Here is a 26,609-nt window from a genome sequence, read left to right as displayed (position 1 = left end):
GGTGTCATTGAGCACCCTGACACGGTGTCATTGAGCACCCTGACACGGTGTCATTGAGCACCCTGACACGGTGTCATTGAGCACCCTGACACGGTATCACTGAGCACCCTGACACGGTGTCATTGAGCACCCTGACACGGTGTCACTGAGCACCCTGACAGACGTTCTACTAGAGAGAAGGGTCGTCAGTAGAAACCGTGAAGACATCTCGGAGAGTTCCAAACTGCTCTCATAATTACAGCTTCAATCACACTAACTGAATGGGCCCCATGTTAATCTGCAGCAGATGTTTGTATGAAAGCCTAATGGTTAAGAGAAGGTGGGCCAGTAACAAAGGTTGCTAGTTCAAATCCCTGAGCTGACTAGGTGAAAAATCTATCAATGTGCACTTAAACCTAATTGCTGCAGTAAGTCACTATGAATAAGAATGTCAGCTAAATTACATTTTTTTTTAAATACTATAAAATAGTTTGCTAAGAGTTGGCTACTCAACATGTAACTACGTTCAACATGTAATATACAAGTAACACCACTGACATGACCAGTAGGTCACCAATAACTAACCAATAAACCTGATGACTCTCCTGGTAAGGGCGTTCAGGTAGCAGCACTTCCCCGTCACCATGGTCTTCTCCTGGGTTAGTAGCACCGCCCGTGTGGACTTCATGACGTACATGGATACCTCCCCGATGAAGATCTGATGATAGACAGATGCATGGTAATGTTAAACACATTGAGCCTAACCTCCATCAAGATGGACTTCATGATGTACAGTGGTTCTTCCTTTAAAAGTTTGGAGCTTATGCCGCGACGGTTTGTGGTAGATGGTGGCAGATTGTGGTAAATTGCGGCATTCTGGCAACAATGGCTGCCACTTAAATAACGTGCCATTGAATTCTGCGGCACCCCGCAAGCTGTGCTGCAGTACGCAGCAACTTTTAAAAAGGAAGAACCATTGTACTTGGAAACCTCTCCGATGAAGATGTGAAGACAGACAGTGTACAAAATATTAAGAACACCTGCTCTTTCCATGGCATAGACAGATCAGGTGAAAACTATGATCCCTTATTGATGTCACTTGTTAAAGCCACTTCAATCGCTGTGTAGATGAAGGAGAGGAGGTTAAAGGAGCCTTGATCTAACAGAGAGGGTGAACAAAGACAAAATAGTGTGCCTTTGAACAGGGTTTGGTAGTAGGTGCCAGGAGCAACAGTTTGTGTCAAGGCTGCAATGCTGCTGGGGTTTTTCATGCTCAATAAAGTTTCCTGTGTGTATCAAGAATGGTCCACCACCCAAAGGACATCCAGCCAACTTGACAACTATGGGAAGCATCGGAGTCAACATCAGCCAGCATCCCTGTGGAACGCTTGCAACACCTTGTAGAGTCCATGTCCCGCCAAATTAGCATTAACAGCCAGCCCTAACCCTTGTGTCACCTAAAACCCTCAAACTTTTACAGATGCACAATCGAGAACATCCTGTCGGGCTGTATCACCGCCTGGTACGGCAACTGCACTGCCCTCAACCACAGGGCTCTCCAGAGGGGTGTGGTCTGCCCAACGCATCACCGGGGGCAAAACTACCTGCCCTCCAGGACACCTACAGCACCTGATGTTAGAAGAAGGCCATAAAGATCATCAATGTTCTATGTCAAGACTAAGTTGCATGGGCCACAGAGAGGGGAGAGGTCAAAGTGTCATCATGTGTAAACATATCTTTTGCTCCACTGTGTCGCCAGTTCACTCCCTACTTTTCCCATGGAGGATGGCAGTGTCTGGAATCATTCTATCCTCTCCGTGAGTTTGTCCAGGATTGGTTGTATTTAGAATTGGTTGTATCTAAATGACAATTTGATATATGCCTGTTGATATGGAGGGTTGGTTTATGGTTCTGGGGTATGAGAGAGGAGACAAAGCTGAACAATGAATTATGCCGATGCGGTCTTATCCTGTGTATCTTTGCTATAAAGGATCCCATTTTGCCATTGTGTTGGGACTCTCAACTTTTCATTACAGATACTGAACTGTTGAAAGTCAAAATAATATATAATATAATTAAAGATGGACATTGATAACTAACTCTTGACTTGTGTGTGTGGTTTGCTCCCATGATTTGGTAAATAGAGGAAATTTCCACGACAGCCATCAGACTGTTAAACAGCCATCGTTATCGGAGAGGCTGCTGCCAACACACAGATTGAAATAACTGGCCACTTTTTTTTTTTTTTATGACTTAAAAAGTTATCACTAGTCACTTTAAATATCTTTAAATAATGCCACTAAGTCACTCTGGATAGGCGCGTCTGATAAGTTGACTAAAATGTAACACTGGAGGTGTTAGTTGGTCTTGGTTCAGTTGGTAGAGCATCAGGATATGTTTGATACCCACTGAGGTCACCCACATGAACATGCATGACTTCTATGTATTGATTTATTTCATCCAGCTTTAAATTGCGACCTGGCCAAGATAAAGCAAAGCAGTTCGACACATACAACAACACAGAGTTGTAAAACAAGCATACAGTCAATAATACAGTAGGAAAATATGTCTTTATACAATGTGAGGTGAGATAAGGGAGGTAAAGGCAAAAAATGGCCATGGTGGCGAAGTAAATACAATATAGCAAGTAAAACACTGGAATTACTAAGTCGCTTAGGATAAAGGTTTATGCTAAATAGTATATATTATAATTTATTGAGTGTGGGTGTAATGGTAGGCTACCTTGGGCAGCAGGTAGCCTAGTAGTTAGAGCACTGGGCCAGTAACTGAAAGGTTGCTGGATCGAATCCCTGAGCTGACAAGGTAAGAATCTGTTGTTCTGCCCCTGAACAAGGCAGTTAACCCACTGTTCCCTGCTAGGCCGTCATAAGAATTTGATCTTAACTGACTTGCCTAGTTAAATAAAGGTGCAGTCTGTGTTGGCGCCAGAGACGGGCATGTAGAGCTGCTATGGCTGCTGCCGAACTGTAGGCAGTAGATCTAGTGTAGCAACAGTGCCATCTAGTGTTCGTTCTTTGAACTAATGAAACCGTGTCAGTGCCTCAGTGACTTAAAAAAAACATCTGTTTTTTCCTCCAGTGAATCTAGCAGTCATAATTAAACCTAGAAATCAATATTTCAGTAGAAATTAGGAGCATTTGATCTGTAAATAATACAGATGCAGGATTTTAATTCGAGCCAGTTTGCTACAGGAGGAATAATCCTTATTACATTTTTTTGATATGGGAAATCAAGTCTGAAGCAAGACAGAGTCAGTCAGTAACCTAGTACTCACGATGGTGGTGGGAGGGGGCACAGAGACAGAGGACAGAGTCCGTCAGTAACCTAGTACTCACGATGGTGGTGGGAGGGGGCACAGAGACAGAAGAGAGATGGACAGACAGAGTCAGTCAGTAACCTAGTACTCACGATGGTGGTGGGAGGGGGCACAGAAACAGAAGAGAGATGGACAGACAGAGACAGAGGACAGAGTCAGTCAGTAACCTAGTACTCACGATGGTGGTGGGAGGGGGCACAGAGACAGAAGAGAGATGGACAGACAGAGACAGAGGACAGAGTCCGTCAGTAACCTAGTACTCACGATGGTGGTGGGAGGGGGCACAGAGACAGAAGAGAGATGGACAGACAGAGACAGAGGACAGAGTCAGTCAGTAACCTAGTACTCACGATGGTGGTGGGAGGGGGCACAGAGACAGAAGAGAGATGGACAGACAGAGACAGAGGACAGAGTCCGTCAGTAACCTAGTACTCACGATGGTGGTGGGAACAGCGGCGACCACGCAGTAGAGGATGAGGGGAGGGATGAAGCTGCTCTCGTCCACCCCGGGGTACGGCTTCATCAGGTCAGCATCGTTGCAGAAGAACCCCTGGACGTGGATGCCGAACGTGTCGGTCAGCTCAAAGTAGTAGGCCAGCAGGACGGTTCCTGCCATTATCACCAGCTGGAGAGACAACATCAGGGAGATATCAGGCTGGAACACTAACCTAAATACAACCTGACCCAACTCAAAGTAGTAGGCCAGCAGGACGGTCCCTGCCATCATCACTCTACCGTTGACCCGCAGCCTCGTTCTACCGTTGACCCCCAGCCTCGCTCTACCGTTTACCTGCAGGACGCAGCCTCGCTCTACCGTTGACCCCCAGCCTCGCTCTACCGTTTACCTGCAGGACGCAGCCTCGCTCTACCGTTGACCCCCAGCCTCGCTCTACCGTTTACCCGCAGGAGGCAGCCTCGCTCTACCGTTTACCCGCAGGACGCAGCCTCGCTCTGTTTACCGCACAGCCTCGCAGGAGGGCAGCCTCGCTCTACCGTTTACCCGCAGGAGGCAGCCTCGCTCTACCGTTTACCCGCAGGAGGCAGCCTCGCTCTACCGTTTACCCGCAGGAGGCAGCCTCGCTCTACCGTTTACCCGCAGGAGGCAGCCTCGCTCTACCGTTTACCCGCAGGAGGCAGCCTCGCTCTACCGTTTACCTGCAGGACGCAGCCTCGCTCTACCGTTTACCTGCAGGACGCAGCCTCGCTCTACCGTTTACCTGCAGGACGCAGCCTCGCTCTACCGTTTACCTGCAGGACGCAGCCTCGCTCTACCGTTTACCTGCAGGACGCAGCCTCGCTCTACCGTTTACCTGCAGGACGCAGCCTCGCTCTACCGTTTACCTGCAGCCTCGCTCTACCGTTTACCTCGGAGGCTCTACCGTTTACCTGCAGGACGCAGCCTCGCTCTACCGTTTACCTGCAGGAGCAGCCTCGCTCTACCGTTTACCTGCAGCCTCGCTCTACCGTTTACCCGCAGCAGCCTCGCTCTACCGTTTACCTGCAGCCTCGCAGCCTGCAGGAGGCAGCTACCTCTACCGTTTACCTGCAGGAGGCAGCCTCGCTCTACCGTTTACCTGCAGGACGCAGCCTCGCTCTACCGTTTACCTGCAGGACGCAGCCTCGCTCTACCGTTTACCTGCAGGAGGCAGCCTCGCTCTACCGTTTACCTGCAGGAGGCAGCCTCGCTCTACCGTTTACCTGCAGGAGGCAGCCTCGCTCTACCGTTTACCTGCAGGAGCAGCCTCGCTCTACCGTTTACCTGCAGGACGCAGCCTCGCTCTACCGTTTACCTGCAGGACGCAGCCTCGCTCTACCGTTTACCTGCAGGACAGCCTCGCTCTACCGTTTACCTGCAGGAGGCAGCCTCGCTCTACCGTTTACCTGCAGGAGGCAGCCTCGCTCTACCGTTTACCTGCAGGACGCAGCCTCGCTCTACCGTTTACCTGCAGGAGCAGCCTGCAGGAGGCAGCCTCGCTCTACCGTTTACCTGCAGGAGGCAGCCTCGCTCTACCGTTTACCTGCAGGAGGCAGCCTCGCTCTACCGTTTACCTGCAGGAGGCAGCCTCGCTCTACCGTTTACCTGCAGCCTCGCTCTACCGTTTACCTGCAGGAGGCAGCCTCGCTCTACCGTTTACCTGCAGGACGCAGCCTCGCTCTACCGTTTACCTGCAGCCTCGCTCTACCGTTTACCTGCAGGACCTGCAGCCTCGCTCTACCGTTTACCTGCAGGAGGCCTCGCTCTACCGTTTACCTGCAGGAGCAGCCTCGCTCTACCGTTTACCTGCAGGACGCAGCCTCGCTCTACCGTTTACCTGCAGCCTCGCTCTACCGTTTACCTGCAGGAGGCAGTCTCGCTCTACCTGCAGGACGCAGCCTCGCTTACCTGCAGGACAGCCTCGCTCTACCGTTTACCTGCAGGAGGCAGCCTCGCTCTACCGTTTACCTGCAGGAGGCAGCCTCGCTCTACCGTTTACCTGCAGGAGGCAGCCTCGCTCTACCGTTTACCTGCAGCCTCGCAGCCAGGAGGCAGCTCGCTCTACCGTTTACCTGCAGGACGCAGCTCGCTCTACCGTTTACCTGCAGGACGCAGCCTCGCTCTACCGTTTACCTGCAGGACGGCAGCCTCGCTCTACCGTTTACCTGCAGGAGGCAGCCTCGCTCTACCGTTTACCTGCAGGAGGCAGCCTCGCTCTACCGTTTACCTGCAGCCTCGCTCTACCGTTTACCTGCAGCCTCGCTCTACCGTTTACCTGCAGGACGCAGCCTCGCTCTACCGTTTACCTGCAGGACGCAGCCTCGCTCTACCGTTTACCTGCAGGACGCAGCCTCGCTCTACCGTTTACCTGCAGGAGCTCGCTCTACCGTTTACCTGCAGGAGGCAGCCTCGCTCTACCGTTTACCTGCAGGACGCAGCCTCGCTCTACCGTTTACCTGCAGGAGGCAGCCTCGCTCTACCGTTTACCTGCAGGAGGCAGCCTCGCTCTACCGTTTACCTGCAGGAGGCAGCCTCGCTCTACCGTTTACCTGCAGGAGGCAGCCTCGCTCTACCGTTTACCTGCAGGAGGCAGCCTCGCTCTACCGTTTACCTGCAGGAGGCAGCCTCGCTCTACCGTTTACCTGCAGGAGGCAGCCTCGCTCTACCGTTTACCTGCAGGAGGCAGCTCGCTCTACCGTTTACCTGCAGGAGGCAGCCTCGCTCTACCGTTTACCTCAGCCTCGCTCTGCTTTACCTGCAGCCTCGCTCTAGGCCTGCAGCTCGCTCTACCGTTTACCTGCAGCCTCCTGCAGTTTACCTGCAGCCTCGCTCTACCGTTTACCTGCAGGACGCAGCCTCGCTCTACCGTTTACCTGCAGCAGCTCGCTCTACCGTTTACCTGCAGGAGGCAGCCTCGCTCTACCGCACCTGCAGGACGCAGCCTCGCTCTACCGTTTACCTGCAGGAGGCAGCCTCGCTCTACCGTTTACCTGCAGCCTCGCTCTACCGTTTACCTGCAGGAGGCAGCCTCGCTCTACCGTTTACCTGCAGGAGGCCTCGCTCTACCGTTTACCTGCAGGACGCAGCCTCGCTCTACCGTTTACCTGCAGGAGGCAGCCTCACTCTACCGTTTACCTGCAGCCTCAGCTCTACCGTTTACCTGCAGCCTCGCTCTACCGTTTACCTGCAGGAGGCAGCCTCGCTCTACCTGCAGGACCTGCAGCCTCGCTCTACCGTTTACCTGCAGGAGGCAGCCTCGCTCTACCGTTTACCTGCAGGAGGCAGCCTCGCTCTAGGAGGCAGCCTTTACCTGCAGTCTCGAGGCAGCCTCGCTCTACCGTTTACCTGCAGGAGGCAGCCTCGCCTCCGTTTACCTGCAGCCTCGCTTTACCTGCAGGAGGCAGCCTCGCTCTACCGTTTACCTGCAGCCTCGCTCTACAGCCTGCAGGACGCAGCCTCGCTCTACCGTTTACCTGCAGCCTCGCTCTACCGTTTACCTGCAGGAGGCAGCCTCGCTCTACCGTTTACCTGCAGCCTCGCTCTACCGTTTACCTGCAGGACGCAGTCTCGCTCTACCGTTTACCTGCAGGAGGCAGCCTCGCTCTACCGTTTACCTGCAGGAGGCAGCCTCGCTCTACCGTTTACCTGCAGGAGGCAGCCTCGCTCTACCGTTTACCTGCAGGAGGCAGCCTCGCTCTACCGTTTACCTGCAGGAGGCAGCCTCGCTCTACCGTTTACCTGCAGGAGGCAGCCTCGCTCTACCGTTTACCTGCAGCCTCGCTCTACCGTTTACCTGCAGGAGGCAGCCTCGCTCTACCGTTTACCTGCAGCCTCGCTCTACCGTTTACCTGCAGGAGGCAGCCTCGCTCTACCGTTTACCTGCAGGAGGCCCTCGCTCTACCGTTTACCTGCAGGAGGCAGCCTCGCTCTACCGTTTACCTGCACCCTCGCTCTACCGTACCTGCAGCCTCGCCTCGCTCTACCGTTTACCTGCAGGACGCAGCCTCGCTCTACCGTTTACCTGCAGCCTCGCTCTACCGTTTACCTGCAGGAGGCAGCCTCGCTCTACCGTTTACCTGCAGGACGCAGCCTCGCTCTACCGTTTACCTGCAGCCTCGCTCTACCATTTACCTGCAGGAGGCAGTCTCGCTCTACCGTTTACCTGCAGGACGCAGCCTCGCTCTACCGTTTACCTGCAGGACCCTCGCTCTACCGTTTACCTGCAGGACACAGAGGCAGCCTCGCTCTACCGTTTACCTGCAGGAGGCGAGCCTCGCTCTACCGTTTACCTGCAGGAGGCAGCCTCGCTCTACCGTTTACCTGCAGGAGGCAGCCTCACTCTACCGTTTACCTGCAGCCTCACTCTACCGTTTACCTGCAGCATCGCTCTACCGTTTACCTGCAGGAGGCAGCCTCGCTCTACCATTTACCTGCAGGAGGCAGCCTCGCTCTACCGTTTACCTGCAGGAGGCAGCCTCACTCTACCGTTTACCTGCAGTCTCGCTCTACCGTTTACCTGCAGGAGGCCCTCGCTCTACCTGCAGCCTACCTGCAGGAGGCAGCCTCGCTCTACCGTTTACCTGCAGCCTCGCTCTACCGTTTACCTGCAGGACGCCTCGCTCTACCGTTTACCTGCAGCCTCGCTCTACCGTTTACCTGCAGGAGGCAGCCTCGCTCTACCGTTTACCTGCAGCCTCGCTCTACCGTTTACCTGCAGGAGGCAGCCTCGCTCTACCGTTTACCTGCAGGACGCAGCCTCGCTCTACCGTTTACCTGCAGGACGCAGCCTCGCTCTACCGTTTACCTGCAGGAGGCAGCCTCGCTCTACCGTTTACCTGCAGGACGCAGCCTCGCTCTACCGTTTACCTGCAGGAGGCAGCCTCGCTCTACCGTTTACCTGCAGGAGGCAGCCTCGCTCTACCGTTTACCTGCAGGACGCAGCCTCGCTCTACCGTTTACCTGCAGGAGCAGCCTCGCTCTACCGTTTACCTGCAGGAGGCAGCCTCGCTCTACCGTTTACCTGCAGCCTGCAGGAGGCAGCCTCGCTCTACCGTTTACCTGCAGGAGGCAGCCTCGCTCTACCGTTTACCTGCAGCCTCGCTCTACCGTTTACCTGCAGCCTCGCTCTACCGTTTACCTGCAGCCTCGCTCTACCGTTTACCTGCAGCCTCGCTCTCGCGTTTACCTGCAGCCTCGCTCTTTTTACCTGCAGCCTCGCTCTACCGTTTACCTGCAGCCTCGCAGCCTGCAGCCTCGCTCTACCGTTTACCTGCAGCCTCGCTCTACCGTTTACCTGCAGGACGCAGCCTCGCTCTACCGTTTACCTGCAGCCTCGCTCTACCGTTTACCTGCAGCCTCGCTCTACCGTTTACCTGCAGGAGGCAGCCTCGCTCTACCGTTTACCTGCAGGACGCAGCCTCGCTCCGTTTACCTGCAGGACGCTCGCTCTACCGTTTACCTGCAGCCTCGCTCTACCGTTTACCTGCAGGAGGCAGTCTCGTTCTACCGTTTACCTGCAGGACGCAGCCTCGCTCTACCGTTTACCTGCAGGACGCAGCCTCGCTCTACCGTTTACCTGCAGGACACAGCCTCGCTCTACCGTTTACCTGCAGCCTCGCTCTACCGTTTACCTGCAGCCTCGCTCTACCGTTTACCTGCAGGACGCAGCCTCGCTCTACCGTTTACCTGCAGGACGCAGCCTCGCTCTACCGTTTACCTGCAGGACGCAGCCTCGCTCTACCGTTTACCTGCAGGAGGCAGCCTCGCTCTACCGTTTACCTGCAGGACACAGCCTCGCTCTACCGTTTACCTGCAGCCTCGCTCTACCGTTTACCTGCAGGACGCAGCCTCGCTCTACCGTTTACCTGCAGGACGCAGCCTCGCTCTACCGTTTACCTGCAGGAGGCAGCCTCACTCTACCGTTTACCTGCAGCCTCGCTCTACCGTTTACCTGCAGGAGGCAGCCTCGCTCTACCGTTTACCTGCAGGAGGCAGCCTCGCTCTACCGTTTACCTGCAGTCTCGCTCTACCGTTTACCTGCAGTCTCGCTCTACCGTTTACCTGCAGCCTCGCTCTACCGTTTACCTGCAGGAGGCAGCCTCGCTCTACCGTTTACCTGCAGCCTCGCTCTACCGTTTACCTGCAGGACGCAGCCTCGCTCTACCGTTTACCTGCAGCCTCGCTCTACCGTTTACCTGCAGGAGGCAGCCTCGCTCTACCGTTTACCTGCAGGACGCAGCCTCGCTCTACCGTTTACCTGCAGCCTCGCTCTACCGTTTACCTGCAGGAGGCAGTCTCGTTCTACCGTTTACCTGCAGGACGCAGCCTCGCTCTACCGTTTACCTGCAGGACGCAGCCTCGCTCTACCGTTTACCTGCAGGACGCAGCCTCGCTCTACCGTTTACCTGCAGGAGGCAGCCTCGCTCTACCGTTTACCTGCAGGAGGCAGCCTCGCTCTACCGTTTACCTGCAGGAGGCAGCCTCGCTCTACCGTTTACCTGCAGGAGGCAGCCTCACTCTACCGTTTACCTGCAGGCTCTACGTTTACAGCCTCGCTCTACCGTTTACCTGCAGGAGGCAGCCTCGCTCTACCGTTTACCTGCAGCCTGCAGCCTCGCTCTACCGTTTACCTGCAGGACGCAGCCTCGCTCTACCGTTTACCTGCAGCCTCGCTTACCTGCAGGAGCCTCGCTCTACCGTTTACCTGCAGCTCGCTCTACCGTTTACCTGCAGCCTCGCTCTACCGTTTACCTGCAGGAGGCAGTCTCGCTCTACCGTTTACCTGCAGCAGCTCGCTCTACCGTTTACCTGCAGGACGCAGCCTCGCTCTACCGTTTACCTGCAGGAGGCAGCCTCGCTCTACCGTTTACCTGCAGCCTCACTCTCTACAGTTTACCTGCAGCCTCGCTCTACCGTTTACCTGCAGGACGCAGCCTCGCTCTACAGTTTACCTGCAGCCTCGCTCTACCGTTTACCTGCAGGACGCAGCTCGCTCTACCGTTTACCTGCAGGACGCAGCTCGCTCTACCGTTTACCTGCAGGAGGCAGCCTCGCTCTACCGTTTACCTGCAGCCTCGCTCTACCGTTTACCTGCAGCCTCGCTCTACCGTTTACCTGCAGCCTCGCTCTACCGTTTACCTGCAGCCTCGCTCTACCGTTTACCTGCAGCCTCGCTCTACCGTTTACCTGCAGCCTCGCTCTACCGCCACCTGCAGCCTCGCTCTACCGTTTACCTGCAGCCTCGCTCTACCGTTTACCTGCAGCCTCGCTCTACCGTTTACCTGCAGCCTGCTCTAGGAGGCAGCCTCGCTCTACCGTTTACCTGCAGCCTCGCTCTACCGGCAGCCTCGCTCTACCGTTTACCTGCAGGAGGCAGCCTCGCTCTACCGTTTACCTGCAGGAGGCAGCCTCGCTCTACCGTTTACCTGCAGGAGGCAGCCTCGCTCTACCGTTTACCTGCAGGAGGCAGCCTCGCTCTACCGTTTACCTGCAGCCTCTCGCTCGTCTTACCTGCAGCCTTACCTGCAGGACGCAGCCTCGCTCTACCGTTTACCTGCAGCCTCGCTCTACCGTTTACCTGCAGGAGGCAGCCTCGCTCTACCGTTTACCTGCAGGAGGCAGCCTCGCTCTACCGTTTACCTGCAGCCTCGCTCTACCGTTTACCTGCAGGAGGCAGTCTCGTTCTACCGTTTACCTGCAGGACGCAGCCTCGCTCTACCGTTTACCTGCAGGACGCAGCCTCGCTCTACCGTTTACCTGCAGGACACAGCCTCGCTCTACCGTTTACCTGCAGCCTCGCTCTACCGTTTACCTGCAGCCTCGCTCTACCGTTTACCTGCAGCCTCGCTCTACCGTTTACCTGCAGGACGCAGCCTCGCTCTACCGTTTACCTGCAGGACGCAGCCTCGCTCTACCGTTTACCTGCAGGACGCAGCCTCGCTCTACCGTTTACCTGCAGGACGCAGCCTCGCTCTACCGTTTACCTGCAGGACGCAGCCTCGCTCTACCGTTTACCTGCAGGCTCTACCGTTTACCTGCAGGAGCCTCGCTCTACCGTTTACCTGCAGGACGCAGCCTCGCTCTACCGTTTACCTGCAGGACGCAGCTCGCTCTACCGTTTACCTGCAGGAGGCAGCCTCGCTCTACCGTTTACCTGCAGGAGGCAGCCTCGCTCTACCGTTTACCTGCAGGAGGCAGCCTCGCTCTACCGTTTACCTGCAGGAGGCAGCCTCGCTCTACCGTTTACCTGCAGGAGGCAGCCTCGCTCTACCGTTTACCTGCAGCCTCGCTCTAGGCAGCCTCGCTCTACCGTTTACCTGCAGGAGGCAGCCTCGCTCTACCGTTTACCTGCAGCCTCGCTCTACCGTTTACCTGCAGCCTCGCTCTACCGTTTACCTGCAGCCTCGCTCTACCGTTTACCTGCAGCCTCGCTCTACCGTTTACCTGCAGCCTCGCTCTACCGTTTACCTGCAGGACGCAGCCTCGCTCTACCGTTTACCTGCAGCCTCGCTCTACCGTTTACCTGCAGGAGGCAGCCTCGCTCTACCGTTTACCTGCAGGACGCAGCCTCGCTCTACCGTTTACCTGCAGCCTCGCTCTACCATTTACCTGCAGGAGGCAGTCTCGTTCTACCGTTTACCTGCAGGACGCAGCCTCGCTCTACCGTTTACCTGCAGGACGCAGCCTCGCTCTACCGTTTACCTGCAGGACGCAGCCTCGCTCTACCGTTTACCTGCAGCCTCGCTCTACCGTTTACCTGCAGGACGCAGCCTCGCTCTACCGTTTACCTGCAGGACGCAGCCTCGCTCTACCGTTTACCTGCAGGACGCAGCCTCGCTCTACCGTTTACCTGCAGCCTCACTCTACCGTTTACCTGCAGCCTCGCTCTACCGTTTACCTGCAGGAGGCAGCCTCGCTCTACCGTTTACCTGCAGGAGGCAGCCTCGCTCTACCGTTTACCTGCAGGAGGCAGCCTCGCTCTACCGTTTACCTGCAGGAGGCAGCCTCACTCTACCGTTTACCTGCAGTCTCGCTCTACCGTTTACCTGCAGCCTCGCTCTACCGTTTACCTGCAGGAGGCAGCCTCGCTCTACCGTTTACCTGCAGCCTCGCTCTACCGTTTACCTGCAGGACGCAGCCTCGCTCTACCGTTTACCTGCAGCCTCGCTCTACCGTTTACCTGCAGGAAGCAGCCTCGCTCTACCGTTTACCTGCAGCCTCGCTCTACCGTTTACCTGCAGGAGGCAGTCTCGTTCTACCGTTTACCTGCAGGACGCAGCCTCGCTCTACCGTTTACCTGCAGGACGCAGCCTCGCTCTACCGTTTACCTGCAGCCTCACTCTACAGTTTACCTGCAGCCTCGCTCTACCGTTTACCTGCAGGAGGCAGCCTCGCTCTACCGTTTACCTGCAGGAGGCAGCCTCGCTCTACCGTTTACCTGCAGGACGCAGCCTCGCTCTACCGTTTACCTGCAGGACGCAGCCTCGCTCTACCGTTTACCTGCAGGACGCAGCCTCGCTCTACCGTTTACCTGCAGGAGGCAGCCTCGCTCTACCGTTTACCTGCAGCCTCGCTCTACCGTTTACCTGCAGCCTCGCTCTACCGTTTACCTGCAGCCTCGCTCTACCGTTTACCTGCAGCCTCGCTCTACCGTTTACCTGCAGCCGCTCGCCTTTACCTGCAGCCTCGCTCTACCGTTTACCTGCAGCCTCGCTCTACCGTTTACCTGCAGCCTCGCTCTACCGTTTACCTGCAGGAGGCAGCCTCGCTCTACCGTTTACCTGCAGCCTCGCTCTACCGTTTACCTGCAGCCTCGCTCTACCGTTTACCTGCAGGACGCAGCCTCGCTCTACCGTTTACCTGCAGCCTCGCTCTACCGTTTACCTGCAGGAGGCAGCCTCGCTCTACCGTTTACCTGCAGGACGCAGCCTCGCTCTACCGTTTACCTGCAGGACGCAGCCTCGCTCTACCGTTTACCTGCAGCCTCGCTCTACCGTTTACCTGCAGGAGGCAGTCTCGTTCTACCGTTTACCTGCAGGACGCAGCCTCGCTCTACCGTTTACCTGCAGGACGCAGCCTCGCTCTACCGTTTACCTGCAGGGCTCTACCGTTTACCTGCAGCCTCGCTCTACTGTTTACCTGCAGGACGCAGCCTCGCTCTACCGTTTACCTGCAGGACGCAGCCTCGCTCTACCGTTTACCTGCAGCAGCTAACTCTACCGTTTACCTGCAGCCTCACTCTACCATTTACCTGCAGCCTCGCTCTACCGTTTACCTGCAGGAGGCAGCATCGCTCTACCGTTTACCTGCAGGAGGCAGCCTCGCTCTACCGTTTACCTGCAGGAGGCAGCCTCGCTCTACCGTTTACCTGCAGGAGGCAGCCTCGCTCTACCGTTTACCTGCAGCCTCGCTCTACCGTTTACCTGCAGGACGCAGCCTCGCTCTACCGTTTACCTGCAGCCTCGCTCTACCGTTTACCTGCAGGAGGCAGCCTCGCTCTACCGTTTACCTGCAGGACGCAGCCTCGCTCTACCGTTTACCTGCAGGACGCAGCCTCGCTCTACCGTTTACCTGCAGGAGGCAGCCTCGCTCTACCGTTTACCTGCAGCCTCGCTCTACCGTTTACCTGCAGGAGGCAGTCTCGCTCTACCGTTTACCTGCAGGACGCAGCCTCGCTCTACCGTTTACCTGCAGGAGGCAGCCTCGCTCTACCGTTTACCTGCAGGAGGCAGCCTCGCTCTACCGTTTACCTGCAGTCTCGCTCTACCGTTTACCTGCAGCCTCGCTCTACCGTTTACCTGCAGGAGGCAGCCTCGCTCTACCGTTTACCTGCAGGAGGCAGCCTCGCTCTACCGTTTACCTGCAGCCTCGCTCTACCGTTTACCTGCAGGACGCAGCCTCGCTCTACCGTTTACCTGCAGCCTCGCTCTACCGTTTACCTGCAGGACGCAGCCTCGCTCTACCGTTTACCTGCAGGACGCAGTCTCGCTCTACCGTTTACCTGCAGCCTCGCTCTACCGTTTACCTGCAGGAGGCAGTCTCGTTCTACCGTTTACCTGCAGGACGCAGCCTCGCTCTACCGTTTACCTGCAGCCTCGCTCTACCGTTTACCTGCAGCCTCGCTCTACAGTTTACCTGCAGCCTCGCTCTACAGTTTACCTGCAGCCTCGCTCTAGTTTACCTGCAGGAGGCAGCCTCGCTCTACAGTTTACCTGCAGGACGCAGCCTCGCTCTACAGTTTACCTGCAGGACGCAGCCTCGCTCTACCGTTTACCTGCAGGACGCAGCCTCGCTCTACCGTTTACCTGCAGGAGGCAGCCTCGCTCTACCGTTTACCTGCAGCCTCGCTCTACCGTTTACCTGCAGCCTCGCTCTACCGTTTACCTGCAGCCTCGCTCTACCGTTTACCTGCAGCCTCGCTCTACCGTTTACCTGCAGCCTCGCTCTACCGTTTACCTGCAGCCTCGCTCTACCTTACCTGCAGCCTCGCTCTACCGTTTACCTGCAGCCTCGCTCTACCGTTTACCTGCAGCCTCGCTCTACCGTTTACCTGCAGCCTCGCTCTACCGTTTGCAGCCTCGCTCTAGCCTGCAGCCTCGCTCTACCGTTTACCTGCAGCCTCGCTCTACCGTTTACCTGCAGCCTCGCTCTGCCGTTTACCTGCAGCCTCGCTCTACCGTTTACCTGCAGCCTCGCTCTACCTGTTTACCGTTTAGCCTCGCTCTACCGTTTACCTGCAGGAGGCAGCCTCGCTCTACCGTTTACCTGCAGGAGGCAGCCTCGCTCTACCGTTTACCTGCAGGAGGCAGCCTCGCTCTACCGTTTACCTGCAGGAGGCAGCCTCGCTCTACCGTTTACCTGCAGCCTCGCTCTACCGTTTACCTGCAGGACGCAGCCTCGCTCTACCGTTTACCTGCAGGACGCAGCCTCGCTCTACCGTTTACCTGCAGGACGCAGCCTCGCTCTACCGTTTACCTGCAGGACGCAGCCTCGCTCTACCGTTTACCTGCAGGACGCAGCCTCGCTCTACCGTTTACCTGCAGGACGCAGCCTCGCTCTACCGTTTACCTGCAGCCTCACTCTACCATTTACCTGCAGCCTCACTCTACCGTTTACCTGCAGGAGGCAGCCTCGCTCTACCGTTTACCTGCAGGAGGCAGCCTCGCTCTACCGTTTACCTGCAGGAGGCAGCCTCACTCTACCGTTTACCTGCAGGAGGCAGCCTCACTCTACCGTTTACCTGCAGTCTCGCTCTACCGTTTACCTGCAGCCTCGCTCTACCGTTTACCTGCAGGAGGCAGCCTCGCTCTACCGTTTACCTGCAGGAGGCAGCCTCGCTCTACCGTTTACCTGCAGGAGGCAGCCTCGCTCTACCGTTTACCTGCAGCCTCGCTCTACCGTTTACCTGCAGGACGCAGCCTCGCTCTACCGTTTACCTGCAGCCTCGCTCTACCGTTTACCTGCAGGAGGCAGCCTCGCTCTACCGTTTACCTGCAGGACGCAGCCTCGCTCTACCGTTTACCTGCAGCCTCGCTCTACCGTTTACCTGCAGGAGGCAGTCTCGTTCTACCGTTTACCTGCAGGACGCAGCCTCGCTCTACCGTTTACCTGCAGGACACAGCCTCGCTCTACCGTTTACCTGCAGGACGCAGCCTCGCTCTACCGTTTACCTGCAGGAGGCAGCCTCGCTCTACCGTTTACCTGCAGGAGGCAGCCTCGCTCTACCGTTTACCTGCAGGAGGCAGCTTCGCTCTACCGTTTACCTGCAGGAGGCAGCCTCGCTCTACCGTTTACCTGCAGGAGGCAGCCTCGCTCTACCGTTTACCTGCAGGACGCAGCCTCGCTCTACCGTTTACCTGCAGGACGCAGCCTCGCTCTACCGTTTACCTGCAGCCTCGCTCTACCGTTTACTAATAGTGCATATACATTTGCCCTCCTCCTTACACTATAACATTACAGTCTAATCAAATACTTGTTTCAGTAAGCTGGGCGTATGTCACTTCTTCACAGGAGAGGCTTTTAATTCAACTTTGGCAGAAATGCCTTCTGGAACATGTGCATTTTAATGTGCCTTAATAACAAACTCTTAGGCCATCTGTAAATAACAACCTATCCCTCAATGTAACCAAGACTAAGGAGATGATTGTGGACTACAGGAAAAGGAGCACCGAGCACGTCCCCATTCCCATTGACGAGGCTGTAGTGGAGCAGGTTGAGAGATTCAAGTTCCTGGTGTCCACATCAACAACAAACTAGATTGGTCCAAACACACCAAGACAGTTGTGAAGAGGGCACGACAAAGCCTATTCCCCCTCAGGAAACTAAAAAGATTTGGCATGGGTCCTGAGATCCTCAAAAGGTTCTACAGCTACAACATCGGTTGCATCACCGCCTGGTATGACAACTACTTGGCCTCCGACCGCAAGGCACTACAGAGGGTAGTGCGTATGGCCCAGTACATCACTGGGGCCTTGCTGCCTGCAATCCAGGACCTCTACACCAGGCGGTGTCAGAGGAAGGCACTACAGAGGGTAGTGTGTATGGCCCCAGTACATCACTGGGGCCTTGCTGCCTGCAATCCAGGACCTCTACACCAGGCGGTGTCAGAGGAACACCCTAAACATTGTCAAAGAACCCAGCCATAGACTGTTCTCTCTACTACCGCATGGCAAGCAGTACCGGAGTGCCAAGTCTAGGACAAAACAGCTTCTCAACAGTTTTTACCCCCAAGCCATAAGACTCCTGAACAGGTAACCAATGGTTACTTGCATTGTCCCCCCCCCCCCCAACCCCTCTTTTACACTGATGCTACTCTCTGTTTATCATATATACATAGTCACTATAACCAGATCAACATACTACCTCAATCAGCCTTGCTACTAACAGGTGTCTGTATGTAGCCTTGCTACTAACAGGTGTCTGTATGTAGCCTTGCTACTAACAGGTGTCTGTGTGTAGCCTTGCTACTAACAGGTGTCTGTGTGTAGCCTTGCTACTAACAGGTGTCTGTGTGTAGCCTTGCTACTAACAGGTGTCTGTGTGTAGCCTTGCTACTAACAGGTGTCTGTGTGTAGCCTTGCTACTAACAGGTGTCTGTATGTAGCCTTGCTACTAACAGGTGTCTGTATGTAGCCTTGCTACTAACAGGTGTCTGTATGTAGCCTTGTTACTAACAGGTGTCTGTATGTAGCCTTGTTACTAACAGGTGTCTGTATGTAGCCTTGTTACTAACAGGTGTCTGTATAGAGCCTTGCTACTAACAGGTGTCTGTATAGAGCCTTGCTACTAACAGGTGTCTGTATAGAGCCTTGCTACTAACAGGTGTCTGTATGTAGCCTTGCTACTAACAGGTGTCTGTATAGAGCCTTGCTACTAACAGGTGTCTGTATAGAGCCTTGCTACTAACAGGTGTCTGTATAGAGCCTTGCTACTAACAGGTGTCTGTATAGAGCCGTGCTACTAACAGGTGTCTGTATAGAGCCGTGCTACTAACAGGTGTCTGTATAGAGCCTTGCTACTAACAGGTGTCTGTATGTAGCCTTGCTACTCTTTTTTAAAATGTCTTTCTACTGTTGTTTTATTTCTTTACTTACCTACACACACACAACTTTTTTTGGGCACCATTGATTAGCACCTGTTATATTCAGCATTTCACTGTAAGGTCTACACCTGTTGTATTCGGCGCACGTGACAAATAAACTTTGATTTGAAATACAATTGTTAAATTATGAGCCTCTTTGGTTTACCACAGAAAAAGTGAGAAACCTTCCCACTAAGCAGTGATGTAAAGTACTTAAGTAAAAATTATATCCTTTTTACATTTTCCCTGACACCCAAAAGTACTCTTTACATTTTGAATGCTTAGCAGGACAGAAATGGTCCCCACAGGTTTGGAGTGCTCCCCTGGCTCCCCTGCAATTAAAAAATAAATAAAAACACCAACAATTATGCCATTTGGTTTGCGTAAATAGGGAATTATTTACACTTTTAATTTTGATAAAGTACCTTTTTACAATTACATTTACTTTTGATACTTAAGTATATTTAAAACCAAAAATGCTGATACTTTTACTCAAGTAGTATTGTCCTGAATGACTCACTTATGAGTCATTACCTATTAAAAAGGTATCGATACTTTAACTCAAGTATGACCCCACAACATCCCGCTAGCCATCATTGCCTGAGATAATTGATGGGCTGGACATGCCGGAAGATGAGTTTGGATTGGTCGGCCATGTAGCATGCTTCTGTCTATAATATGAGCTGCTCAGTATGTGTTGATTGTCCTAGCCATCATTGTCTGAGATAATTGATGGGCTGGACATGCCGGAAGATGAGTTTGGATTGATGTCGCCAAACAGAACAGAGTTATATGGTTCCTCTGTGTGAACAGAATTACAAACAGAACTATAATATGAGCTGCTTGTATGTTCCAGTTGATTGTCAAACAGAACAGAGTTTATACTGTGGTGGTGTTGAAATATATAACATTAGCCATCGAGAATTATACGTTTTTATACTTCCAGTTCTCCACAACATTGATTGCCTGAATGTAGCACAAACAGGCGTCTATGTGAACAGGATGTAGATCAGTTGGAGTCTAAAGTTGTGATGGGCTACTTTCTGCAACACGCCACGGTCAGTGTGAACCAGAGTGACTTGACAACACTGGCCGAACAAGATGTAGCTACAAACAGAACAGAGTTATATGGTTCCAGTCTGTGTGAACAGGATGTAGCTACAAACAGAACAGAGTTATATGGTTCCAGTCAGTGTGAACAGGATGTAGCTACAAACAGAACAGAGTTATATGATTCCAGTCTGTGTGAACAGGATGTAGCTACAAACAGAACAGAGTTATATGGTTCCAGTCTGTGTGAACAGGATGTAGCTACAAACAGAACATAGTTATATGGTTCCAGTCAGTGTGAACAGGATGTAGCTACAAACAGAACAGAGTTATATGGTTCCAGTCTGTGTGAACAGGATGTAGCTACAAACAGAACAGAGTTATATGGTTCCAGTCTACCGTAAAGTGTTCATCCATGTATACGGATGAGTAAGAGTCTATTTTCTGATATTTTAAAGTTTCCAATTGTCAGAACGTCATTTTCATTGCAACTTAAGGCGTACTGTTCGCTAGCTAGCGTTACGTGTATGATCTGTGTAGTGATATTATTAGAATCAGACATCTATTTGCCTTGCTCGTTATAGCCTAACGTTAGCTAGCTAACATTGAACCTAGTTGGTTACCGTTAGTTACCTACAGATTCATACTACAGATATGACAATATTTGTATTGGTAGAAGTACGAGTTTGGATAATGCCAGGTCATGTTTTAGCTAACTAGCTACATGTCTAAACAAAAGACTCCACTTCGCCAGATGGTTACATGACCCATCAAGTTGGCCAGGTGTGTCTGAAGGTGATTACAGACATTTATTCTATTTCATGGACATGAAACACATGTTCACCTGGCTGAAAATGGCTCCCGGCTGCATTCAAACATCGGAAACATTCTTGGTGAACTAAATTGATTTGAGGGCAATATTAGCATTACACCGAAGTCTGTTTTTAACCAACTCCTCTTTGGGCTCTATGAGAGTTCCACATGACAGACAGTCTTACCTCTAGGATCACTGTACTACCTGTTATTACATTTACATTTACATTTAAGTCATTTAGCAGACGCTCTTATCCAGAGCGACTTACAAATTGGTGCTTTCACCTTATGACATCCAGTGGAACAGCCACTTTACAATAGTGCATCTAGGTCTTTTAAGGGGGGAGAAGGATTACTTTATCCTATCCTAGGTATTCCTTAAAGAGGTATTAGGTAACACCAGAGACAGACAGACACTTACCTCTATGACCTGTTATTAGGTAACACCAGAGACAGACACTTACCTCTATGACCTGTTATTAGGTAACACCAGAGACAGACACTTACCTCTATGATCTGTTATTAGGTAACACCAGACAGACACTTACCTCTATGGCCTGTTATTAGGTAACACCAGAGACAGACACTTACCTCTATGACCTGTTATTAGGTAACACCAGACAGACACTTACCTCTATGATCTGTTATTAGGTAACACCAGAGACAGTCTTACCTCTATGACCTGTTATTAGGTAACACCAGACAGACACTTACCTCTATGGCCTGTTATTAGGTAACACCAGAGGCAGTCTTACCTCTATGATCTGTTATTAGGTAACACCAGACAGACACTTACCTCTATGACCTGTTATCAGGTAACACCAGACAGACAGTCTTACCTCTATGGCCTGTTATTAGGTAACACCAGAGACAGACACTTACCTCTATGACCTGTTATTAGGTAACACCAGAGACAGTCTTACCTCTATGATCTGTTATTAGGTAACACCAGAGGCAGTCTTACCTCTATGACCTGTTATTAGGTAACACCAGAGGCAGTCTTACCTCTACGACCTGTTATTAGGTAACACCAGAGACAGTCTTACCTCTATGGCCTGTTATTAGGTAACAACAGAGACAGACACTTACCTCTATGGCCTGTTATTAGGTAACACCAGACAGACACTTACATCTATGACCTGTTATTAGGTAACACCAGAGGCAGTCTTACCTCTATGACCTGTTATTAGGTAACACCAGAGGCAGTCTTACCTCTATGACCTGTTATTAGGTAACACCAGAGGCAGTCTTACCTCTATGGCCTGTTATTAGGTAACACCAGAGACAGACAGACACTTACCTCTATGGCCTGTTATTAGGTAACACCAGAGGCAGTCTTACATCTATGACCTGTTATTAGGTAACACCAGAGGCAGACTTACCTCTATGACCTGTTATTAGGTAACACCAGAGGCAGTCTTACCTCTATGACCTGTTATTAGGTAACACCAGAGGCAGTCTTACCTCTATGACCTGTTATTAGGTAACACCAGAGGCAGTCTTACCTCTATGACCTGTTATTAGGTAACACCAGAGGCAGTCTTACCTCTATGGCCTGTTATTAGGTAACACCAGAGACAGCAGTCTTACCTCTATGACCTGTTATTAGGTAACACCAGACAGACACCTCTATGACCTGTTATTAGGTAACACCAGACAGACACCTCTATGGCCTGTTATTAGGTAACACCAGAGGCAGTCTTGCCTCTATGGCCTGTTATTAGGTAACACCAGAGACAGACAGACACTTACCTCTATGACCTGTTATTAGGTAACACCAGACAGACACTTACCTCTATGACCTGTTATTAGGTAACACCAGACAGACACTTACCTCTATGGCCTGTTATTAGGTAACACCAGAGGCAGTCTTACCTCTATGGCCTGTTATTAGGTAACACCAGAGACAGACAGACACTTACCTCTATGGCCTGTTATTAGGTAACACCAGAGGCAGTCTTACCTCTATGGCCTGTTATTAGCTAACACCAGACAGACACTTACCTCTATGGCCTGTTATTAGGTAACACCAGAAACAGTCTTACCTCTACGAAGATGAAACATGGGATGATGGAGTAACTGCGCTGTGTGTTGTCAGAAGCCATGTTGTCTCAGCAAAGAATGGATCCGTCTGTCAATCTACAGGAGATGAAGGACTGTTAATATCATATTGGGAGTCCATTCTGATTCCATTCCTAAATTCCTGGAGATGGGAACCATGAACTGATTCCAGAAAAATACAAAACAATGTCAAAGGACAGAGGGTGACTGGACAACATACAGTGAAACTACAATACAGGGTTGAACATTTAAAAAACACTGCATAAAGTACATGTGTTATATACAATACAGGGTTGGGGTTAGGGGGGTAAAGAGCAGGGGGAAGAGGATAAAAACACTGAGGGGGGGTAAGGGGGGGGTAAAGAGGGGGGGGGCAGGGGAGGTAAAGAGGGGGGCAGGGGAGGTAAAGAGGGGGGGGGAGGTAAAGAGGGGGGCAGGGGAGGTAAGAGGGGGGCAGGGGAGGTAAAGAGCAGGGGGAGTGTGGGTAAAGAGTAGGGGGGTAAAGAGCAGGGGGGTAAAGAGCAGGGGGTAAAGAGCAGGGGGGTAAAGAGCAGGGGGAAGAGTGGGTAAAGAGTAGGGGGGTAAAGAGCAGGGGGGAAGAGGATAAAGAGCAGGGCAGGAGGAAGAGTGGGTAAAGAGCAGGGGTAAAGAGCAGGGGGAAAGAGTGTAAAGAGCAGGGAAGAGGGTAAAGAGCAGGGGGAGAGGTAAAGAGCAGGGGAGGGAAAAGAGCAGGGGGGAAAGAGGGGGAGGGGGAAGAGGGTAAAGAGCAGGGGGGAGAATAAAAAGCAGGGGGAAGGGGGGTAAAGAGCAGGGGAAGAGGGTAAAGAGCAGGGGGAAGAGGGTAAAGAGCAGGGGGGTAAGAGGGTAAAGAGCGGGGGAAGAGGGTAAAGAGCAGGGGGAAGAGGAGAAAGAGCGGGGAAGAGGATAAAGAGCAGGGGGAAGAGGGTAAAGAGCAGGGGGAAAGAGGGTAAAGAGCAGGGGGGGGGTAGAGGATAAAGAGCAGGGGGAAGAGGATAAAGAGCGGGGGGGAAGAGGGTAAAGAGCAGGGGGAAGAGGGATAAAGAGCGGGGGAAGAGGGTAAAGAGCAGGGGGAGAGGATAAAGAACAGGGGGGGATAAAGAGCAGGGGGGAAGAGGGTAAAGAGCAGGGGGAAGAGGGTAAAGAGCTGGGGGGTAAAGAGCAGTGCAGGAAGAGGGTAAAGAGCAGGGGGAAAGAGGGTAAAGAGCTGGGGGGAAGAGGGTAAAGAGCTGGGGGGTAAGAGAATAAAGAGCAGGGGGAGGATAAAGAACAGGGGGGGAGGATAAAGAGCAGGGGGGAAGAGGGTAAAGAGCAGGGGGAGAGGATAAAGAGCAGGGGGTAAAGAGCAGGGGGGAAGAGGGTAAAGAGCAGGGGGAAGAGGGTAAAGAGCAGGGGGAAGAGGGTAAGAGCAGGGGGAAGAGGGGGGGTAAAGAGCAGGGGGAAGAGGGTAAAGAGCAGGGGGAAGAGGGTAAAGAGCAGGGGGAAGAGGGTAAAGAGCAGGGGGGTAAGAGGGGGGGTAAAGAGCAGGGGGGTAAGAGGGTAAAGAGCAGGGGGATAAGAGGGTAAAGAGCAGGGGGATAAGAGGGTAAAGAGCAGGGGGGATAAGAGGGTAAAGAGCAGGGGGGTAAGAGGGTAAAGAGCAGGGGGGTAAGAGGGTAAAGAGCAGGGGGGAAGAGGGTAAAGAGCAGGGGGAAGAGGGTAAAGAGCAGGGGGAAGAGGGTAAAGAGCAGGGGGGAAGAGGGTAAAGAGCAGGGGGGAAGAGGGTAAAGAGCAGGGGGGAAGAGGGTAAAGAGCAGGGGAGAGGGTAAAGAGCAGGGGGGGGAAGAGGGGAGAGTCGGTAAAGAGCAGGTACCAGGAGGAATGGTGGCGTCTCAAATGGAACCCTATTCCCTATATAGTGCTCCACTTTTGAACAGGGCACACAGGGAATGGTCAACAGTAGAGCACAATTCTAGCTGACGGACCTATCACCTAGGATGACATTGATGATGGTATGCTCCTGAAGAATTCATTGGTGGTATAATCAGATTACCCAATAGAGGAAGTCAATCACCCTCGTTGATATAATACTGTATGGCTAAATAGCAACAACAAGCAGCTGGGAGGATTTTGTGGAGCTGGGGTTGTGGGAGGATGCTGTGGAGCTGGGATTGTGAGAGGATGCTGTGGAGCTGGGTTTGTGGGAGGATGCTGTGGAGCTGGGGTTGTGGGAGGATGCTGTGGAGCTGGGGTTGTGGGAGGATGCTGTGGCGCTGGGGTTGTGGGAGGATGCTGTGGCGCTGGGGTTGTGGTGTCATGGTGGGAGGATGCTGTGGAGCTGGGGTTGTGAGAGGATGCTGTGGAGCTGGGGTTGTGGGGTCATGGTGGGAGGATGCTGTGGAGCTGGTGTTGTGGGAGGATGCTGTGGAGCTGGGGATGTGAGAGGATGCTGTGGAGCTGGGGTTGTGGGGTCATGGTGGGAGGATGCTGTGGAGCTGGTGTTGTGGGAGGATGCTGTGGAGCTGGGGATGTGAGAGGATGCTGTGGAGCTGGGGTTGTGGGGTCATGGTGGGAGGATGCTGTGGAGCTGGTGTTGTGGGAGGATGCTGTGGAGCTGGGGTTGTGGGGTCATGGTGGGAGGATGCTGTGGCGCTGGGGTTGTGGGGTCATGGTGGGAGGATGCTGTGGAGCTGGGGTTGTGAGAGGATGCTGTGGAGCTGGGTTTGTGGGGTCATGGTGGGAGGATGCTGTGGAGCTGGTGTTGTGGGAGGATGCTGTGGAGCTGGGTTTGTGGGAGGATGCTGTGGACCCTGGGGTGTGGGAGGATGCTGTGGAGCTGGGGTTGTGGGAGGATGCTGTGGAGCTGGGGTTGTGGGAGGATGCTGTGGAGCTGGGGTTGTGGGAGGATGCTGTGGAGCTGGGGTGTGGGAGGATGCTGTGGAGCTGGGGTGTGGGAGGATGCTGTGGAGCTGGGGTGTGGGAGGATGCTGTGGCGCTGGGGTGTGGGAGGATGCTGTGGACCCTGGGGTGTGGGAGGATGCTGTGGACCCTGGGGTGTGGGAGGATGCTGTGGACCCTGGGGTGTGGGAGGATGCTGTGGACCCTGGGGTGTGGGAGGATGCTGTGGACCCTGGGGTGTGGGAGGATGCTGTGGATCCTGCGGTGTGGGAGGATGCTGTGGACCCTGCGGTGTGGGTGGCATCATGTGCCATCGGGTTGGAGTTCACAGGGAGATCAGAGTGGGATAATGTCACCATGTCATCTTATTCTGACTGATCCTAAATCAGCCCCTTCTACTGCTGAGAGGTTATGAAACACGACCAAACTGATCCTAAATCAGCTATCAAGACACTTGATACATCCGGCCCCAGACCACAACCAAAGGCGACTGGAATGACACACAGACAAGCAAATTGTCTGTATCACCAACCATGCTCGTGATCCTACTAATGACGAACAAATGATGTCCATGAATGATTAGGCTCCTCTCTCCTCGGTAAATAATTGGAAACATAAAACACGAGGACGGCGAGGTAATTACACAACAATCACGGTCTAAATGAGTTCCAGAGAGACAGGTGTTAGTCTGAGTTCACGGATCCTCCCTGGTAAAAGACCATTTAAATAATTAAATGACCCTCGGAGGACCATGATAGTACTCTGGTCCTCCCTCCATAACGTGTGGCTTCATTCTCAGGACTGACCATTGCAACAAAGTAACGCTTTAGTTAAACACTGGCTATATTTAAATCGGCTGAAAAAAAATGAACACTCCGGCAATATCGGAACCAATTCCACATTGCGCTCAGCCACAGCACACGAACCCATCGACGCTGTGAGAAACAAGACAATAGCTGAATAGGCGAATAGCAACAACAATTTGTCTATTTCTCACCGAGTGGCCGGGCTGCCACCGAGTGCATCACGGAGAACTTACCGTGCGATGAACGTATATTCCAATGGACGTGCACATCCATTAAAGGGAATGGAAGAAAATAATGCCCAGACGCGTGCATGCTACTCCATATTGTTAATCAGCGTTTCAGCGCTACAGTGTCTGCTAGTAGCTTTGAGATGGGTGATGAGAACACCATCAAGTACCCCTCGCAACGGCACACAGAACTGGGAGGAGTCAAACTTCTATTCTTTAAATTTGGCGGATCGCAACCAACTGAAAGGTGCGTACACCGCCATCTACTGTAGTGGAGAGTGAGGCCAGACAGGGCCTCCATATTCATCTATAGCTCTCATCTTGCCCTATTTCAACCTACTGTTCTAGAGTATGAATTCATTACACTTTGTGACACAAAAAGGATGGG

At 53.1% G+C, this 26,609-nt stretch overlaps 1 protein-coding gene across 3 annotated transcripts in view; it reads right to left on the bottom strand.

Moving 5' to 3' along the window:
- The window catches only part of plppr1 (phospholipid phosphatase related 1), a 38,729-nt gene extending 12,332 nt beyond the window's left edge, over window positions 1–26,397 (bottom strand). Inside the window, exons 1-4 of one of the 3 annotated variants that reach the window (XM_065017147.1) lie at window positions 26,228–26,397; window positions 22,278–22,371; window positions 3,753–3,941; window positions 565–697 (exon numbers count right to left, since the gene is read on the bottom strand). In XM_065017147.1, coding sequence (XP_064873219.1) covers window positions 565–697; window positions 3,753–3,941; window positions 22,278–22,337 — 382 coding nt within the window. In that variant the 5' untranslated portion in view covers window positions 22,338–22,371; window positions 26,228–26,397. Of the gene's footprint in view, window positions 1–564; window positions 698–3,752; window positions 4,178–22,277; window positions 22,372–26,227 lie in introns of those variants that run through there. The other 2 variants (XM_065017148.1, XM_065017146.1) reach the window with 2 other exon arrangements.
- Window positions 26,398–26,609: the final 212 nt, after the last annotated feature.

This window comes from Oncorhynchus nerka, linkage group LG4 (genome assembly GCF_034236695.1).
Source record: "Oncorhynchus nerka isolate Pitt River linkage group LG4, Oner_Uvic_2.0, whole genome shotgun sequence".
Classification (NCBI taxonomy): domain Eukaryota; kingdom Metazoa; phylum Chordata; class Actinopteri; order Salmoniformes; family Salmonidae; genus Oncorhynchus; species Oncorhynchus nerka.
The sequence above is the reverse complement of the archived record's forward strand: the minus strand, read 5'-3'. Positions and strand labels throughout refer to the sequence as shown.